Source organism: Pyxicephalus adspersus, chromosome 3 (genome assembly GCF_032062135.1).
Source record: "Pyxicephalus adspersus chromosome 3, UCB_Pads_2.0, whole genome shotgun sequence".
NCBI classification, from domain to species: domain Eukaryota; kingdom Metazoa; phylum Chordata; class Amphibia; order Anura; family Pyxicephalidae; genus Pyxicephalus; species Pyxicephalus adspersus.
Window position 1 is genome coordinate 33,326,021 of NC_092860.1, and position 20,651 is coordinate 33,346,671.

General features: G+C 35.5%; 1 protein-coding gene across 2 annotated transcripts in view; it reads left to right on the plus strand.

The window, feature by feature from the left end:
- The window catches only part of TRPM3 (transient receptor potential cation channel subfamily M member 3), a 217,943-nt gene extending 203,130 nt beyond the window's left edge, over positions 1 to 14,813 (plus strand). For both annotated transcript variants that reach the window (XM_072404162.1, XM_072404163.1), the window contains 2 exons: positions 2,705 to 2,837; positions 4,017 to 14,813. In XM_072404162.1, the coding sequence (XP_072260263.1) occupies positions 2,705 to 2,837; positions 4,017 to 5,454 (1,571 nt within the window). In that variant the 3' untranslated portion in view covers positions 5,455 to 14,813. The remainder of the gene's footprint in view (positions 1 to 2,704; positions 2,838 to 4,016) is intronic.
- The last annotated feature ends 5,838 nt before the right edge of the window (positions 14,814 to 20,651 follow it).

Sequence of the window (20,651 nt, forward strand, 5' to 3'; positions counted from 1 at the left end):
TAAATTCAATCAAAAGTAGGTCAAAAACAAGTGAGTAGCATTTTAAATGCAAGACATTTTCCTTAAAAGCATTTTTCATTTGCCTTATGCCCGTGCGCACAAACCAAAATAAATATGCATTTGGTTTGCACATCAGCACTCTACTGAGGAAAATGCCTTGGTATAGAATAAAAAGTCCCTAGAAATTGCTTCTATACCTAGACAATGTTTGTTTTTATCAAATGAGCCAGAGGTGTACATTTATGTGGCCATTAGTAGCCATATTGCTTTATGCAAGAATATAAAATGAACTCCAGGTATCTAAAACTTCCTTCTGTCTTAGTATACTGTAAACCAGACCACCAAAAACCAGATCAAATAATTGTGATCATGGTTTACTATTATGCTAGAAATTAAGAAATACTGATAATATCAAAGACACGTTGCTTTAAAAATGCACAGAAATAAAGTAAAAGCTATTATTCAGAAAAACGATATGGCTGTTCCCATTGCTTCCACATTTAGAGGCTGTCCTCTTTATCCTATCTTTAGTATATGCGTTATCCGCCTAGAAAACTCTACATATCCAGTTTCAGGACATTATAATAATAGTCGAAATTGTGTACTAAATAAATGAACATTCATTATAATTTTCTTTCAAACAGGCCCAACAGATAACATAGTAAATTAGAATTCTGTTTTCTGGTACCACTTCTTTAAATCAAAAGGCAAATATGTACTGTCAGCTTTTCAAGATTTTAATGTGTTCATTTACAGCATTTAGAACAGCATGTGCTAGTCAGCAGTCCCTGGCAAAGTAATATTATTATAGTAGAATAGAGAAATTGTGTAATAAAATAATAGGACTGCTCAGAAGAGAAAGTAGCTTTAATCATTTGTCATCATACATCAGTAAATTAAATAACACAAAGAATCCCTTTCCTATGTCAAGAGATTGTGTTTGTGCAGGATCTGAGTGCCAGATGTCACACATAGCACAGTGAGAGAATATCTCTCAGTTTATGTCATTCTGACCTTGTCTTCACTCTTCCGTGAAACCGTCTGTGCTGCTTAATATTAATGATGATCAGGTTTTATTAGGACAGCATATACATTGAACGTTATGATCAAACTAGTTCATAGTTCTGTAAGATCTCATCTACATTTTTTAATTAAAATGCAAGGAAAAAGAATCATATAGAGCAGAATCATAGGGTCTATTTAATTTAGACCATGACTTTTGGTCTTCTTAGTTAGTAACTTCACTTGGACAGATCCTGAGACAGTGGATGATCCCCTACTCCTGTGGAAATATGCTTCTACATTGTGTCTAAATAGTGTAACCTTACATTTTAGTGCTGGGTCTGTTTAAATGCCTGCATTGAATAGGATTAAATAACACAGCATATCACATCATATTATAGAAGTACAGCCTTGACAACTGGGATTGCGTTGTTGTTTTTTGATTTTGGGGTAAAAGGGGGGGAATAAGGACCTCCCACCCCTCCAATGAGCTAAGACCACCCACACTATTGCCACCAACTAAACACCCAGCAAATTATACCACCAAGCACATTCTATCTCCATATCATAAAAATTACTTTTACCACTTCTCACAATATACAATATTGCACAAATTGACAGCCCTTAGTTGGCATTAGAGTACAAGGCCAATCATCTGCATTTTTATGTACAACAGTGTATATATTCTTTGGCCAACATACAAGCTTGTAGTAGACAATACATTTTTTCTGAGGTGATAATGTGTCTGGATTTCCTAATGTTTAAAGTGGCTGGAATGTTTTTGCACCCATCATTGCCAACACTACTTTTTTCTTGCAGGGTCATTGCTTCCCTTCCTGCCCCAACCCAAGTAGGACAATTCAACTTCTAGTCTATTGACAGAATAATTGGTTTGCATGAATGAACATGATACAAAGGACTTTTCGACAACCTATTGTCAGTTCAGCATGATATTAAGCTAAAAAGGACATAGTATAGGACTGACTGCTGAATATAGGACTCTACAGTCGTGTCTATGCAATAAACTATATATATATATATTTAAGCAAATATAGCTGTTTTCAGTTATGTTTTAAGTTATAAATGGTTTATTTTGAAAACAGTTAGGGAGCACATTTATTAAAAAAATTATTAATGTTTTAAAAAAAATGATTGCAGCTGCTAACATATAGGGACTGATGAAATAAAGTTTTCCAAGACTGGGGAGAACCGAGAGATCCAGCAAACCTAAAATAAATAATAATCATTTGCTAATATTTGGCAAATGTTTTCAATCCTGGACTTGATCAATGCTAGGTTTGCTAGATTACTTAGGTTTACCCATGATAGTCAATCTTCCTCAGTATTGGAGGGCTTTGATAAATCAGGCCCATAATGTATATGAACTGAATTAAATCATATTTGAAATAGAACATTTCAGAAGGAATGTAATCTAAATTAAAGAAGCTCATCCTTATGGTAAAGCTTTCTGAACTTAGCCTAAAGTGTTCCTTAGATCCATATTCTTTTGTTCCCTGTTCTTAGTATAAAATCAAAATATTATAAGCTAAAAAAAGAAATAATAAAAATAAATTTAGTAACAGTTATAGAAAATTTACTACATTTCACAAACTGCAATATGTTTACCATGAAATGGGTACATCAGTGTAGCAAACAATTTATATAGACTGTCATACTCCTTTTGTGCTTTCTCCCCCAACAGAGTTATTTATAACAGAAGATGAACTTAAAAAAGTACATGATTTTGAAGAACAGTGCATAGAGGAATATTTCCGAGAAAAAGATGACCGCTTTAACTCTTCTAATGATGAAAGAATTAGAGTCACGGCAGAAAGGTGAGCATGTGGGTTTTTATTGCTTCTTAAATGGTCTATTATTCCAGATCATTTTCTTTTACAGAAATTGAAAGGGCATCTAACTATTGTGCTATTTTTTTACTTAAAAGTAAAGTAAAAAATAGCATGTGAATGAAGATTATGTGGCAAGTGGGGGGAACTTTGATTAGACATGGACGTACAGATAACAGTGTCCATAGCTGTTGCAACTGAAGACTGGTGTAGCTGCTCAGTGGACAGGAAAATATTACCATTCTTCTTTTACAGGCTGCTTCTACTTTTTTTTCTAGCAAAAGGATCACTTTAAAAATAATAATTTAAAAAATATTCATTGTCTTGGCTAATTTCACAGCCAGATTTGCAGTGCTTGTAGTGATATCATTTCTAGTCTATTCCTTATAAAATAAATAAGTAGATGTACACCACCAAACTATTCTCATACATCAATCAGTGATTGTTGCACACCTTCTGCTGGCAGCTTTCAGTGCTCTATACCAGACATTTATCTGCCTATAAGGGGTAAGTGAAAATCATGTCATATTTAATATTTTATCTCCACTGCTAGGATTGTTCTGCTCTAGATGAGTGTGGTTTTTTATCTGCAATAATTTATTGATACTTCTACTTCAAGTATACCTGTGATGTCACCAGGTGGCTTGTAATTCACCAGTATTTCAAATTCCTTATTATGAGCCAAGCCTATCTTTATTTTAGATTATTTCTTTCTCTCTTCCTTTACCTCCTCCTGCATTATAGATGCCTTCTACATCAACCGTCTTATGAAACTAACATCTTACCAGATGTGTCCATTTTAGGATTTGGCCTGCCATGTCATAGAATTTTTTTATAGATTATGTTCTTCTTTATCAAAATAGTATTTTGCATTGGCCATCTTCCTGCATGTCAGCTGTTGCCAACAGTGGTTACTTGTGAAGACAGCATGTCTCCTACTCTGATTGACTCAGTCTTTGTGAAGTCCATTCTTACAATTTCAATACAAAAATACTAAACTGACATAACTGAATCCAAATACCTATATGTAGACTATTAGTAAGCTGGTTCATTTATGTATGCAAAAGATAGAAAAGAAAATACAAAAATTAATTGCATCAAACAAAATACCATTTCATATACTGCATTGGTTTAGAAGAAGTTATTAGTATATTTTTTCTTTTTCAGAGTGGAAAATATGGCTATGCGACTCGAAGAGGTCAATGAAAGGGAACATTTTATGAAGGCATCTCTCCAAACTGTAGATATAAGACTTGCTCAGCTTGAGGAGATACTTGGGAGAATGACTACAGCTCTAGAAAAACTTACAGGAGTGGAAAGAGTAGAGAACAATAAAACAAGGTCTAGAACCTCTTCAGATTGCACTGATGCTGCTTATATAGTTAGACAGAGCAGCTTTAATAGTCAAGAAGGGAATGCCTATAAATTGCATGAAATTATAGATCCTGTTGGGGAAGAACCACTGTCCCCTACATCACCTACCCTTATGCCTCGATTGAGAAGTCAGTCTTTTTATGCAACAAATTTAAAGGACAAAGCTGGGTTGGAAAAATTTGATGGTCTTTTTAAGGAAAGGACCTTAAGTCTTCACCGAGCTATAAGTTCTCACTCTATATCTAAGGATATAAAACCTCCCTCTTCTCCACTAAACTCTTTGTCAGTAGCTCCAGACTCAAGGAGGCCTTCTTCTTGCATAGACATATATGTTTCAGCTATGGATGAGGCACAGTTTGGCCTAGACTGTGGAGAAAGCTCAATGAATGTAGGTTGCAGTGATCATTTGGCTGATTCAGCTTTCATAAGCCGGGGCTGTAGTTCAGCCGGTCACTGTGGGGGTAGAAGCTGCAGTAGAAATCCTAGTTATGAGGAGGGCACAACAATGGACACACTTGGATATCTTTCAGAAAACACAAGCATGCCATGTGGCCAAAATCCCTGGGATACAGACCCTCCAATGTATCATACGCTAGAGCGCTCTAAAAGCAGTCGCTATCTAGCTACAGCTCCTTTCATCCTAGAAGAAACGCCTATAGTAAAATCACAGAGTTTTATATTTTCTCCCTCTAGAAGTTATTATAGCAATCTTGGCGTATCTGTAAAGACTGCAGAATATACAAGTATCACAGACTGTATAGATACCAGGTGTGTTAACAATACACCCCAAGCAACTGCTGAAAGGTCCACATCTCCAGGCTGTATTCGAGAAAAAGTAGAAGATCTTAGTTGCTCCCATCCGGAGAGGGAAGCTGAGCTTAGTCACCCAAGCTCAGACAATGAGGATCCTGATACAGATGGAAAAAACAAGTGCGTACCTTCCCAAGAAAGTTCTTCATCATCAAGAACAATGTTCAATAATTTACCATTCCCAAAGATTGAAAGGGCAAACAGTTACTCTGCAGAGGAACCAAGTACAGTGTATGGGCACACAAAGAAGAGCTATTCAATAAGTGATAAACTTGATAAGCAGCGTACTTCTTCAAGCCTTAGAAATCCATTCCAAAGGAGTAAGTCATCCAGGCCTGAAAGCAGAGGAGACAATTTGTCTATGCGTCGACTTTCAAGAACAGCAGCCTTTCGTAGTTTTGAAAGCAAACATAAGATCTAAAACTATTTTGTACATACTGAAAAGGGAAAAATGTAAGAGTTGCCCACCCACAATATTTTTTATCACCATACAGTGACCTCACCACGTAAATCATTAAGTGAAAAACCCACCACTGACACATGCAAAGAAATCACTTTACTAATCCTGTCCAAAAGCTATTTTCAGTATAGTTTGCAGTATAATAATATTCTTACATTATGGTCAAGTCTGCAATATATTGTGATTTGTATGAATTTAAAATCTTGAAGACATTTTAAACCTTTATTCCAAGGGTTTTCATGGAAATATACCATCACTAAATGGTATAACTCTCGTTTCATGGGGTAAGTTAAGAAATTTGCACAGCACAGAGGGACTTTTACATTGAAGCACATGTATAATGTACTTGATATCTCCTGTGTTTACTCTTTGTTAAAAAGCCTCTTTTGTCCTGTTTAGTGTATTACACAACAGGAGCTCTCAGGTCTGAATCCTGTCCTGCCAACAACACTTCAGTTGATCATGTCCGAACAGCAAACATGACAACATAATTGCAGCATGATTAATGGCCTGCCTGTTCCGTATTAGCTTCCAGTGCCACATGACAGTTCTTTTTTTTCCAAAACAAAAAAAATTATGGAAAAAATGCCTTTTGTATTGCTAACAGCAGAAAGTTTTATCTTATATATGTATATATCCAAATAAACTGTTTGTCTTTCATGGGCATTCTAGCACAGTCAAGCAAGCTCAGGATGAATGTAATTTCATGGCTTAATGTAATATATTTATTTTTTTACCATGTGTTGTCAATACAGTTGCCTAAGTAAACGCATGATTTAAAAGCAGTGGTGATATATGATGATACATGTTTGTGAGAGGCGTGTGATATGCTTAACCTCACTGTTTTGTTTCTGTGACTTTGGTTACTAAATCTAAATTTCATGTTCTTCAATCACTGCCAGAGTAGTTATTCTTTAAACTGAAAACTTAGTGTATAAAAAAAATATGGAAATGGAAAAAAAATGTGTTTACTTATCAATACATAAATCTTCTTTTTTTTACTGAACTCAGGGCCTGATTTACATAGGTGGAGCTGGTAGGGACAGAGATGTTAACCAATCCAACATATTAAGTCCATCTTATAAATTATTCACAGTGTTCTCTAGCATTGGTTTGGAAACTCACAGGTCAAAACACAGATAATCTAATGACAAAATTTCTAAAAGATATGAATTAGAAAGTAACTTATATATAAAAGGTTTAGGTTACAATTTTTCACAATTATTCCATCCAGTACTGAGTAGAGTTGCTGCCAGGCCTGGATGGTAAAAGTGGGATTTATTAACAAAGTTACAATTAAGAAAGAGATCATAGAGCTGTTTTTTTTCCAGAAAAGAAGGCAACCTTACAATAGTCTACAGTTAAACACTGTACTATACAGTAGTTGATGATACTCAGTGCAGGCACTTCTATTATGAAATAAAGTCTCCAAAATAAATTCAAATTAATTTGCATGGAATTAATCATTTTCCAATGATAACAAAGAGGTAAATCAATGATATGGTTTAGCTTTGGTTTTCTTACTTTGATTTGTAACAATTGTTTCTATATAAAACAAGAGTGAGAGAATAAATGTGACCCTTTTGCCTTGTCACATATTTCCTATAAATGCCTAGCAGTCAAGTGTGTGGGGAGGTAAAGAAGGCAGTTGACACTGGAAAGAAAACATGTTTAATGTAATAACTTAAACAGGATGAATAAGACATGGAAGTAAATTCTTTTCACTTATCATGTTCTTTTGCACCCTCATCCACATGTACTGCCCTTTTATTTACCAATACAGTATATTATGTTCTCTTTACTCTAGAAAGCTGGTATTAATAGCTTTCCTTTGTGAGACTGACTATGTAAAAATACCTCATGCCTAAATCATTACCATGGTGGCTGTTTTTAAAGAATCTAAGTGGCCAGGTGTGTTCCACATATTATTTTCAAGGAACCACTGGTTTTATTAATAGTGAACCTTGGTCTTTTATCTGGACATGCTAATCTAGTCTACTATAGTGAATTAAAAATGTGAAGCTTGTAGATGTAGAATAACACATAGTAGTTACAAGAAAAACAATCATACATTTTTGTATATGCCACCATATAAGTGAGTAGTCAGGAAGAAAAATAAATCCATAATGTGTGGTTATTGGGAGAGTTTTGTTAATATTTTTATTTGGGCTGTCTTAAAGACATTACAGACGCCAAAGGATGCAGGTATGTATTTGTGATTTATGATGATGGTACTTTTAATGCCAATAAATTTCCAAATATCAGAATTTACCTTAATTCAGCTTACACTGGAGGATGGTAACATAAGTATAAGAAAGTAAATGAAGGGTTAGTGCTCCAAAGCATCTATTTTTGATTTTGGCATCAGTTTATGACATCAGATTTTTTCAATTGATGTGCAATGTTTGGAGTTTGGTCTAATAACATACACTTTTGAGTTTTTGTTTTGTGTTATTGCTTTTACCATGCATCACACTTCTTCACTTTCAATTCTACTTTTTCTATTCTGATTTTAAACTGTCCCCAAAAGCCACTATATTGTGGGATAGTTTAGGGAAAGCTACAAACAGAATTCTTCCCATAACATGGATGTTCAGGCTGTAAAGGGAGGGATGACCCCATATTAATGCCCATGGATTGTGGATTGTGACAGCATCTTAGTGCCTTCCAATTTATTCGGTGGATTAAATTGCATCTGAAGAATTTCAGCTCATCTTCAGTAGTGGACACTAATGGTCCTCTCACACAACTAAACGACAGGGCTAAGAACAAGCAATTGTGGTAGAATCAGTGGAAGAATCAGATTCCAATAATATTCATGTATAATAATTATATATATATAATATAATAAATATAATTAATGAATTTGCAGTGAGACATTTCTGGACTCCTCCCTGCTGTTTTTATAAGTAATGGTCACAACATTTACAATGCATGTACTTGCTTGCCAAAAATTTCTTGTGTTTTATAGAAGACTTCAGGCTTATTCCATATATATATTTCAAACATGTTGTTCATACCATTGTCCAAAATGCCTTTTGTTAAAAAAATGCACCACACCTAAAAGACAAAGGTAACAACATCTGACGTAATGGTATAATTCTGTTACTGGATGACATATCCCATTGTGACACATTAAATTAATGTATAGCTAAACTCAACCAAAAGAGAATTTCTAATACTTTTGAGGCTTTACAAATAGTATGACAGTCATGACAGTCAACAACTGACAACAGTTCATTTCAGAAAAGCAGAAAACATGATAACATATATGGTGTGGTCATTCCTTTTTTAAAAGCCACTCTAATAAAATGCAAGTTTTACTTTGGAACCAATTTCTACTTTAGAAAACATATTTATTATACTTATTAAGATAAAACTTGACGAAAGACCGGTAATGAATAGTTCGTTCCTTGGAACATCTTGAAAATGGAAAATGTTACAGTAGAAAATTGCACATTTTTATTTACTAATCAAAATTTGCTTTCAACTGAGCCAGAAAGATATTTGTTCTTAGTAATTGATTACTCAACATTTTTATACTCTAAACATTGCCTCCTATCTGCCCCACCTTTAGAATAAAACATTTCTAGCTCACTGGCCTCTATTGGCTCATGTGACCTTTAAAAAACAAATATTGTATGAGGAACTTATTTGACACCAGCACAACATGGTAAATTGAATATATTTAATAGGATGTTGTAATGCTAGGGTGTTATATCTCAAAATGTAATGATTAGATTCCAGGGAAGTCCCCTCTTTATCTCAAGTTCACTCGCAATGACAACAAGGAAACAGAACATACATGCAATTAAAGTTTTTTTGACAAAGCACACACAAGTAAAAAAAATGTAAAAGTAACTTTTACCTGACTGATCATGAATGGGAAGCTTACATAAATAGACAACGAAACAGGAACAAAAATAGTGGTGCCAATAGTGACCAATCAAAGTTACTCTTTTTATTTCTGGGAACAAGGAATCTAATTGGTTAGTAGTGCACATCCATTGACTCTTGTCATGTAATAGCATAATATAAAAAGCAGACTGACAAGACCTTTCTTTTACCATGCTGCTAAAAACCCTGATTCCTAAATGCTGGGATAAATGCATAAAAAGCTGAATGTGCTTTTCTAGGAATTTTAAAGAAAACAGTCCAGGTAAACCAGGCCTAAAGGGTGCTTTCCTGTATGTGGACTTACTTAATCCATTAAAAGAGAAAAGGCAATGAAAATGACAATCTTACATTGCAGCAACAGTTAAAACATTAAAACAACATATTTATTATAAAACACAATATTAATGACATATTACTCATTTAAAGAAGAGCAAATCACTAGAAGCACGTTCACAAATCTTAATAAAAGCCTCGACATATTGAGCATGGCAGTGATTTTTTTTATTCATTCCAAAGTCTCAGTGAAAGAAAACAATAAATAGATTTATCTCCCTCTTGAACGCAAACAGTGAAACACAGAAACAGTTTAAACCACATAATGTTCCTATTAATTAAGATAAGAAAAGGATACAAACAAGAACCCAAGTTCATTTATTTACCTCACTTGTCCTTGGGGTGTATTCATAAACTGTATGAATTGTTTTGAAGTTGAACCTGCCGTGTTCAAAAGATTTGATTTATTATCATAAGCATGCACTGCACTGCAGCAGCTAATCAGATTTACTAGTCCCTGACATACAAGTATTACAAATATGAAATTGCACAATGCCAGAAGTGTGTTTTTGTATTGATTTGACAAGAAATAGGCAAATGGATGTAATATTGTCAGTTCTGATTTGAATGTCCTTTCATTAAATAGTATACACCAATATTATGCAATTTACTATTCATATAGTTCAACAACTAAGGGTTGTTGAAACTCTACATGCGCCCAAACTCTATAAATTAAACTTATGGCATGCATGGGGCAATATGAAAAGACATGGACAAGGCTGATTTGTGCCCTACAGTGTGAGCGGGTAGAGTTAAATTAATCCAGGGTCTGCTTCAAGTATGCACTAAATTTTTGTCAACAAATCATACCAAGATATATATAAAAGTAACTTAACCCAGTTCAGAGTACAGTGTTCAAAGGTAAAACCTATGTACAGTTCAGTATACAGAATAGAATGATTGGCAGTACTTTAAGTCAGGAGTGTAACATTCAGAGAGCAGGGGTATGCCAGTTCAGAGGCTGCATTTCACATTTAAGCTGCTTTGCATTTTGTTGCATTTCTTCAGACCCATCATGTCTTATTGGAGTGCATTTGTACTACTGGCAGAGCAGGTCAGATAAGACCTTTTCTCATGAAATCTGTGTTTACATTTGGATTTCAAAACACAAAGCTGTTTGCTACTGTGTTTTTTTCTAGCGTAGTGTTACGCAGCACAGCATGGTGCCTTAGTATGCCCTTCAATGCAGGTACTAAGAAGGTGCTCTGGTTTAGCGTGTTTAAATGCCATTCAAAATGTATGACACTGTACATAGGTCAAAATCTGTGGTCGCCAACCTTTTGGACGTCACGGACCACTAAATTTACGAACTCCGGACCGCACATGTGCGAGAGCCATGTAAAACTTCACCCAGAGTGACCTCATTATAATAGCCCACTCACTCTCCTATCGCAGGTCTGAGCCTGCGATGGGAGAGTGGGTTGTGTCCAGAAAGACAACTCCGCCACTGCCCTGTGCCAGCGTTGCATATGGGAGACATGGTCCACGGCTCTGGCTGGTGCGCCCCCCCCAGCGGTGTCCTTCGCCTGACTGTGGGGGGGGGGGCGCACTGGCCAGAGCGACAGATCACCAAAAGTTTCCTGCGGATCACCAGTGGTAATATCTTATAACTTAGTTGAGCATGTTGACTTCTTAGTTGAGCAGTCTTCTATCTTTCATTTTTTGCAAATACTTCTTGGACATTAATGCAGAAATAAATTGTATCCTTTTTTTCCTTTAGCAATGCATGAAAGTTCACCTATTTTGGCATGAGGTATTCTAAGAATGTACACTGAGCATACACATCTTTTCCAAAGCAAATTGCAAACAGGCAGGTAAGTCTTATTTAATTGCAGAAGTGACATAGAAAGTGTTTTCTACTATAAAGGCCTGCCTGATTGCATTTTTTTTTAAATTTCAATAATTCATAATATTAAAACCCAAGCAAATTATTGATAAAAGTGCTTATCCAGTCCACCCATGTAGGTACATATCAAAATTGCTGAAAACAATGAATATATATAAACACATGTTGCTTGAGTTTGCATGAAAAATTACTTAGTCTGAATTAGTTATTACCCTGGAAATTTAAAAATTTGAAATGTTAGTACTTTTGAGAAACACATAGCGCTCTATTTATAAGACCGGGAATCTGACATTCCCTCAAACAATCCCTGGTGGAAATCAATTACTGCCATTGAAACACATGTGCCTTAAAGATTCCCACGAGGGAATGTTTTATTCCCTGTTTTAAAAAAGAGCCATTAGTCTGCTACTTTAATTGCAAAGCAGAGCTATGCTACTACTACAATTGCATTTAACTAGTCATACATAGCCTACATCACGCATATAATAATAATATTAGAAAATAGCTGGCCCTAATATTATGATCACTTTTTCTTTTTAAAAATTCACTTGTTTTGTTAACATACAGTATATACAGAAACCCAATATTCTTCAAGAACCATGCAACTTTGGTTGCTAACCTTGCTCTGTATAACCTCTGTTGCCTGAAGCTTGGACCGTTTCTTTAACTGAGCTTCAACCTTAAACTTTCACTGCCCCTGGATACCTTACCTGTTGGCTTGATTCCCATGTATTACTGTTGGCTTCCATCTTGGACCTGCTCTTGCTGCTGTCCCTGGATACCTTACCAGGTTAACTCTTCTGTATGAACTTTGGCTCCAAACATTGCCTGGCTCTTGCTCTGCTTTCTGGCTATTTCTTGACTTAGTTCTGCCCTTCTTCTAGAGCTCTGTCAGTCCTTGATTTCCCAGATACCATTCTTTCATTTTTTGCATACCAGTCCTGGAGACTGCTTGGGAGTGCTAGGACAGTAAAACCTGCTTCTGAGGCTAAGAAGGAATTGTCTAAAGATGCAGAGTACAGTGTTAGATTAAGGAATTTGTGTCTGGTTAAGCATTGACAAATATACAAGGACCTTACTTTCTGACCCCTCACTCCGAATTCCCATTCCTTACTGTTATGGGACTCATTTCCTAAAGACAAAGTGAGAGTAATAAAAACCAGCTAGTTTTCATTTCTTCATTATTGTATACAAAATGTAACACAATTTAGACTGGAATTGGACTTTAAAGGTTTTAGAACCTCAAATTCTTGTTATTGTCTGTGTACACAAAAAATAAGTTTTTTAATATTCACAGTTTTATTTAATAGATTGTAGACAGAAAAGAAAATAAGGGGAATAGAGTTGGAGTCCCCACTTATTTTAAGTTTGACAAGTAACACACAGATTTACAGATTTAACATTGTAGAAACTCTATTTCTGTGATTTCAGAGCAGCATAACATTGCAGAATATGTACAAATTAGTGCTGACTCTGAACAAAAAACTTACCGGTATGTTGTTTTGATCATGTCATGTTTGATCTTACATAGTCATAGCTAAGAATATTAAAGGCCATGGTAGGTCCACTGACTGTATATCATCAACTAGTGTTCAAGTGACAGATTCATACTTTAAACTAGAACTATACTCATAAAGACAAATATTTAGTTTTGCAATTTTACATGAAAAAAAATTATATTTGCTTGCCTCAACTGTTTTTGGTATTGTAAATAAATTAATTCCATCCACAACACAACTGTCTTCCTAAATGCTTGTACCATTGGTGGCTGGGTTCTTCTTCCTTGTTCTTTGCATTGGTCCACCAATGACATCTATGCCCGATTTTGCCCATTTCCAGTATGTGATCAGTGCAGTATGTTTTTTAAATAAACATTTATAAGATCCACATGGGGCCACATATGCATGGTTTTTGTTGGCCAGTGTTCTTGGTTGTTTCATAACTTGCATGAAAATTTGAACAGAAGGAAAAACTTACCAAATCAATAATTGTATTGCTATTACAAAAAAAAAAAAAAACTGTTCACATATGTTTTGTTACAATGAGTTAATATAACACAACTCACACGCATAACCCTAATGTATCACCAAATACCCAAAATGTTCAGGATTTATTAAACTTTTAGGCTATGCATTAATACAGCACATGTTTAAAATCAGCATACAAGGAAAGGAAAAAGTATTTTTCATTAAGTGGCATGACACTTTTTCTTTTTTTAAAAAAGCCTTTCAGGGATTTTTCTTCCAGACGGAGATTTGCATACTGATAAAACCCCTCACTGCTTGAACACCCCTTGAGTTCAAAGATGGATTTTGCATTAGACACAGTGGGCATGTGCCTTGGGGAAAAAAATTCTTGTATAGACCTATCTAATATTGTTTTACCAGGGCATGCATAATTAGGATTCAAATATAATCCCAAGGAAATATCCAAAAAACATTTTGCTGTTTAATGACTGTGAACTTACAAGCTCCAGGTACGTAAATCTGGCCCTGGTAACAGCACAGCGTTTTGCCATCTACTGAAAGAAGGTAAAAATGTGGATTTTAATTCTGTATACATGGTACTGTTATAAATATTTTCTACAATCATACGTTTGTGATACAATCTTGATAGCAATTCAATAAAATGTCCACAAAAGGATTTAAGACAGAGAACAATTGTGTGTGGGTGATTAATGTGGCAGCATGTTCAGTGAGCCATTGACCTTTCAGCGTGCGCTAGTCATCATGTATTTAGACATTGAATATAAAATACTGATTTAAGGTGTCTGTGTTTCTGGGCCATAGACATGGAAAACTATTGCTGCTACTGCTGTCTGGAACAGTGTTTGCAATACAAATTCATAGATGATTATTAGAAATTTATACATGGTACAATGATCTATAGCTTTTGTGGAAAAGGGAAAACAAGGATGTCTTAAAGGCATCCCCTAACAATAATTTCTAACAATTGTTTGTGTCGATTACTTACACGTGATGTACATATGCAGTTATTCCACAGTGCAGCCTGTGCCATTTGTATTATATTGCTCAGTATATACGAAAACAAATCACTGTGGCAAGCTGTACACTGCTTTATGGAATCTCTGTGTAAATACATGATTATTTTATAGGGAAATGGCTTTAAATAAGTTACTGAATTCACCATGCACTTTTAGATTGTGTTTAGAAATTAGTAATGATGTAGCCATTTCAGGACTTTATGTAACAAATGTTTTCCAATAAAAAAAGAATGTGGTTAAGATTTGTTCTCAAGAGTGTTTTGTTTTTCGTTTTTGTTTTTTGGCCTTTTTGTAATGTAGGTAAAACAACATTTTATCTTTTATGGTCATACAACTAATGTGTGCAGATGTCTGGACTTAGAGTGCACTTGTATTTTATGTTATAAAAGTTTTCATTATTTCCTGTTAGACAGAGCATGGAACTTTCCCAGGAGACTGGCTAGATTTTCTTGTGACAACCTCCTATTACTTGAAATGAGTTGGGCTTTAACTAATTGTATTAGTCACCCATTGCATAAAACATTCACATTTCATTAGACAGAAAGCATAAGTATTTTTAAATTTGTTTTATGATTGCAAGGGAACTTAAATGATTCCTATATGAGATGCAGGGCAAATAAATAGGTTTAATGAACTTCCTCCCTGTATTATAGCATACTTTATCACTTTCTCATTGTTCTGTTTGGCCACTGGTAGCAAACAAAAATCCCTTCCGAATACTGGCATTACATATCTCATTCTCCTTCCTTTTGCATTTTATAGTTGGTGTTAGATGATTTACCTGGAACTGTCATATGGAGGTTAGAAAATAGTCCTCAGCCCTGTGTAGGAGCGAATTCAGGCATGGAATAGAGAGTGGGAATGAGAAAAAGGTCAGTACATTAGATACATAGTTAAACCCAACAACAAAAATGTCATAAATTTTAGGTTTACCAGTCCATATATGTGGTGGTTAAATGAACTTGTTGTCATCACATCACAAGCTGCATATGCACGTTACAAGATCATTGTCTGATAGGTATGGTCCTGCTCGTCTCATACAACAATGTGATACATGTGCAGCGGTCACCCATCATCAATCCACCACAGCGGATAAATGAACAATCAGCAGGAATAATTACTCTGCATGTCAAAAGAGGAGAACACAGTGGGGTGATCCTCACTCCTCTTCTCACCTCCCTTCTCCATAGAACAGAACAGGTGGTGTGTGTACAGTGCTCATTCATTCATTGTCACCATCTGTCACTGGAAACGATTGTCAAAGATTGTTTCCAGTGACAAAAATCTTATGTGTATATAGCCTTACTCAGCTACTGCTTAAATATGGGGTTTAAACATAAAAACTTAAATACATTTTGGATGAATATACACTTATTACTGGCCCAGTATGCAGTTTGGGAGTTCTGTCCACACCAGCTACAGGTTAGTAACCCACTAGAACTAGAGCAAACTTTCTCAACCTTTTTAGCCCAGAGGAAATTCTGAATTTGCTTTCAGGTATCCGGAAACCTTGCTAAAACTAATTCATTAGTGATCAGTGAGAAAAATGCCTTTTACATTGGTGGCCAGTTGGGAAGAATGCCATCCTTATAAAAGGCTAACAACTTCCTTGGGTTCATGCAAATGTTTCCACTAAATGTCAGTATCCCCTGAACTATGCAGACACCATCAAATAAGGAGTCAATAAACTCAAGGAACCCCTTGACTTGAGAAGAGCTATACCAAAAAAAAAACAGCCGAGGAACTTGCTTTATCTTTAAGTGACTATGATTGTGATGATTGTGTTCTCGCTTTTTAAATTGAATGTACCACAAAATAAAATATAACATCTATGATCATGGTAAGAAACATTACTGCAGTTTTTTTTTCAGTAACTCCTATGATCTATTCCATACCCTACATAAAATATGTCTGCTCTACAGATATTTTTGTATTCATTAAAATACCATAGGTTTATGCTGCTTGTATAAAATATAGACCTGATCCACACTGTGTGAATGATTTGTTCTGCTGTTATATAAAGAACATGGTTTATCACAAAATGATATTTTGAGGCCTAAGAGAGACATAGGAATAAGAATTATATATGTGGTCAGACTTGTAGGTTAAAAAAAAAGAGAATGGTTTGATGAGGTTCTGAATAGAAAAACAAAATGAGAACATATAAAATCCTTTGCTAACCGTTCCCCTTTCATGTCTTTGTAAATCACCCGCAGAAAACATTGGTGTATTTTCTGCTGAATATTTCATACAACAGCAAAAAATTGCCAGCACCCTAAAAACTGATATACTGTCAGATCAGAGGTGTGTATTTGTGAAGTACAACTAGTAACTCAGGCTAAAAGCTTTGTCACACTGCGCTGCTTTCTATGCAAAACTAATACAGAAGAAAAGGTTCAGTTGTCACGTGTCTTATTGCACTAGCTGAACACAAAGAGGGTTTTCATTTTTTTCATAAAGAGTACTACAGAATCCATATAGTTTACTAAATATGCCTCAAGACAAGAGAATTGTTGCACAATATGATGTATACTTTATAGGCTGGTAGCTTAAAGAGGAACTCAACTCAAAACGATGAAACAAAAAAAAAAATACACTTACCTTCAATCCCGCAGGGCAGTTCGATCCATCCGGAGGTGTCTTGCATCTGGTCCCGCACCGTCATCTTGTGCTCTTTTTCCAGGTTCTTGATTCTACGTCATCTGACCAAAGCGCGAGATCGGGGATTGCCGATCCCACTGCGCATGTGTAAAATCGGCAAATTTTTCTATTTGTGCAAAAGACTCTTTCTGCGCATGCCTGAGATGCTCGGACATGCATAGAAGAAGCACCCAAGAGCTTCCCGAGATACGTGACGTAGGTATCCCGCGAGGCTTTGCGCTCCCATTCTTTCTCAAACACCTAGGCGATTGAAAATTAGGGGGCGGTGCTGCACCTAGTGTTGCACCAAAAAAAAAAAAACATACATAAAAGGGTTGTCTACCTTTTTATGTAAAGTGAAAATTCGGAGTTTAGGAATGCTTTAATGCATTGTGATTTATTACTAGCAGAGTAGATTGGTGTCTAAAAGTAGTAAATGGAAAAGAGGTGTATATTCGTCAATTATTAAAGATTCACTTGGGGGCATGGTCTGGATGTGATAGTGAACAGACACGTGAAGAAGAAGCTCTTCTGCAAGCAAGGTTACCCTGCTCTCAATATCCCACCACTTTTTGCTGCTCAACAAGCTCCTTTCTGAGCGTCAGGTGAGTGATGTCATTCCTCTATCTAAGAAGAATTCTTCAGTAGAGCTACCTGTTGTTAGGAGGCTTCACAGGTTCCCACTGGGCCTGATTTGTTAAAGTTCTCCAAGACTGGAGAAGATAGACTTTCATGGGAGAACCTGGGTGATCCAGCAAACCTGGATTGGATTTGGTCCAGGATGGAAAACATCTGCTAACAAATAGAAAAGGATTTTTAAGAAATTTATTTCAGTTTTGCTGGATCAGCCAGGTTCTACCATGATAGTCTACCTTCTCCAGTCATGGAGAACTTTAATTAATTATGTCTTTTAAAGTCACTTAAATTCAAGCATATAAAACAAAACCAGCACCTTTGAAAATACTTCAGGTCAACTAAACAATAGTGGTCTCCAACTCACTTGTCTTTTTAAAAATGAAAGAGGCCTGCACCATCTAACAAAATGAGGGACATGCTAGCTACAGGTATATAAAGTTGCACAATTACAATAAAAAAGGAACAAACTATGCAGTCAGTACCAGGCACATAATGACAATCTATCCACCAATTTATTTATTTTTAAATTAATTATCACCAAATAGAAAAGCAAACTACACAAAAATATGTGTTATAAAAACCATTATTAACACAGTTAAACCACTTTCCATTGTAGTGGAAATAGTCATCTTAAGATACAAGCATACGGGTCTGAAAAGTCACATATACAAACTTTAGTGATGTATGAAAAATCAAAATTACTGTACAGTGTATGACACAAGTTTTCAAAAAACAGGAACATCAATTGTATGTGCAAAACTGCTATAGTAATTAAGACCGCAACAATAAAATGGAGACATGAAAATGAATGAAGATAATCTAAAAGTAAAATGGCTAATAAAGATGAGAAGAAATAAGCCACTCTTTGGCTCCGCAGGTTAAATCCCCAATAATTCATCAGAAGGTATTTCCCTTATCAAACATTGGTTGTGGATCTCCTTTGCTGTAAGTCTGACTGGCCACTAGGAGTTACTGTACACTAACAATAAATAGGACTGATTAAATAAGATTTTATAATGTGGGTATTGCACACATCAATTCAACTTAATGACAAGAACTCACCTATAGTACAAGAAGAGACAGTGATAGGTCTGATGTGCAGGTTTAAGCGGAACTAAACCCCACTAAACTTACCTGCACTTGTTCTGTTCTGGACACCTGCCAGGTGTCCCAGCTCCAGAAATCAGACAGGTAAGAATGTTTATTGTAGAAGGGACATCCCCTGTCCTATTCTGTAATAAATCCCTGCCTGATCACAAACTTCCACAATAATAGTGTACCTGTAGGGAGCTTGCTAGGAATGGTTGTGCTTTTTGTTGACCAGCAGAATGCATCATAATCCATGCAAATTCCACATCTTCCCAGATATCCTGGCAAAGCAATACACAGAATGTAGAGGGATGTAAGCAAGGATCTGGCTTCTTTAAAATAATCAGAACTGGAAAATATAGAGGCCATGTTAGTGACAGCACAATAAATCAGGAGATATTGTTCAATTTTCATTAACTACTATTTTTTTTAATGTAGTCAGTGATATTGGTCAACTAATCAGTAAAATATCTATTCTGATCAGTCTTCCCCAATTTATTGCCACAGTTAACAAAGGTGATTATTCCTTTTTAACTTTCAACCTAAAAATAGCAGACTGCATAATCAGGTTGTGACAGCTTTAGTACATTTCCAGACTGCATCATGTACTGCTAAGGTTAGGGTAAAAATGACAGAACGAGTGTTTAAAAAATAAGGCTGAGACTTGTGTGGCCAATTCTACAATCTGTTACAGCTAATTAAAATATTCCATCATATCCAATCAGTGTTTTATATAATCTCATCCAATTCTTACAAATACATTTAATTATGTGCCATCGTCTCTAGCTTGTTAGCAGAATCTATTAAACATTAAGTATTAGTCATGTTAGGACTTATAAACATTTATACATTTACTAGGGGCCCATTTATACCACTAAGAAATGCTCTGCACTGCCTGCGTTAGTGTGTGTTGAGGAGCAATGTAGCGGGCTGCACTTTAATGCACAAAATTACAGTGCAAGCGGCATTTTTGCTGTACAGTGTTGTGACACTTATGCATTGTGGGGGTTCAAAATGAATGTCACCTCAGTGCACAAACACTGGGATCTATATTGATTGCAAATGTTGGTAAGTATATCATTCTTCACATGGTAGGAAATAGTTGGATCTGGATGTCTTCATTCTGATGCCCAATTCCTCTGAGCCCTGATTGTTTTTGGCACACTCTGACCTGTGACTAGCCAGTGAAATGAGAAATAGCACAGCGATAAGCACTCTTCTTTTCTTCACCATCCAACAAGCTTCTTGTTAGCAGTTAAATTGGTGTATTATTGATTCCCCAACTGCATTATGTGTGCACTTTACACCTATCTAGTTTTTCATTTTAGACAAAATCTCTTTAAAGCAAGGTGATATCTCCTGCAAAAAAAATGTGTCCCTTGAACAGGTGCTTCTATTTACTCCCCCTTCTGTTCTTCAAAATATTGGGTTTCCTAACTTTTCCAAAAAGAACAGTAATCATGACAGGGCAGAAATAAAAATCTAACAGGTGGTTTAACACCTTATAATGATTTTTTTTTGTTAGTACACAAATTACCAGAATATAGTCATATAAACCTGGAGAAAAGTGCAAGTTCAAACATTGCTATATGGAAAAGAGATATGTATGTAGCAATATCTGTATTTTGTATACTGTGTAAGTTTGTATTTAAATAAGGTTCATGTCCATCATTTAAACATTTTATCATCATCAAAGAGATAAAAAAAAGCAAT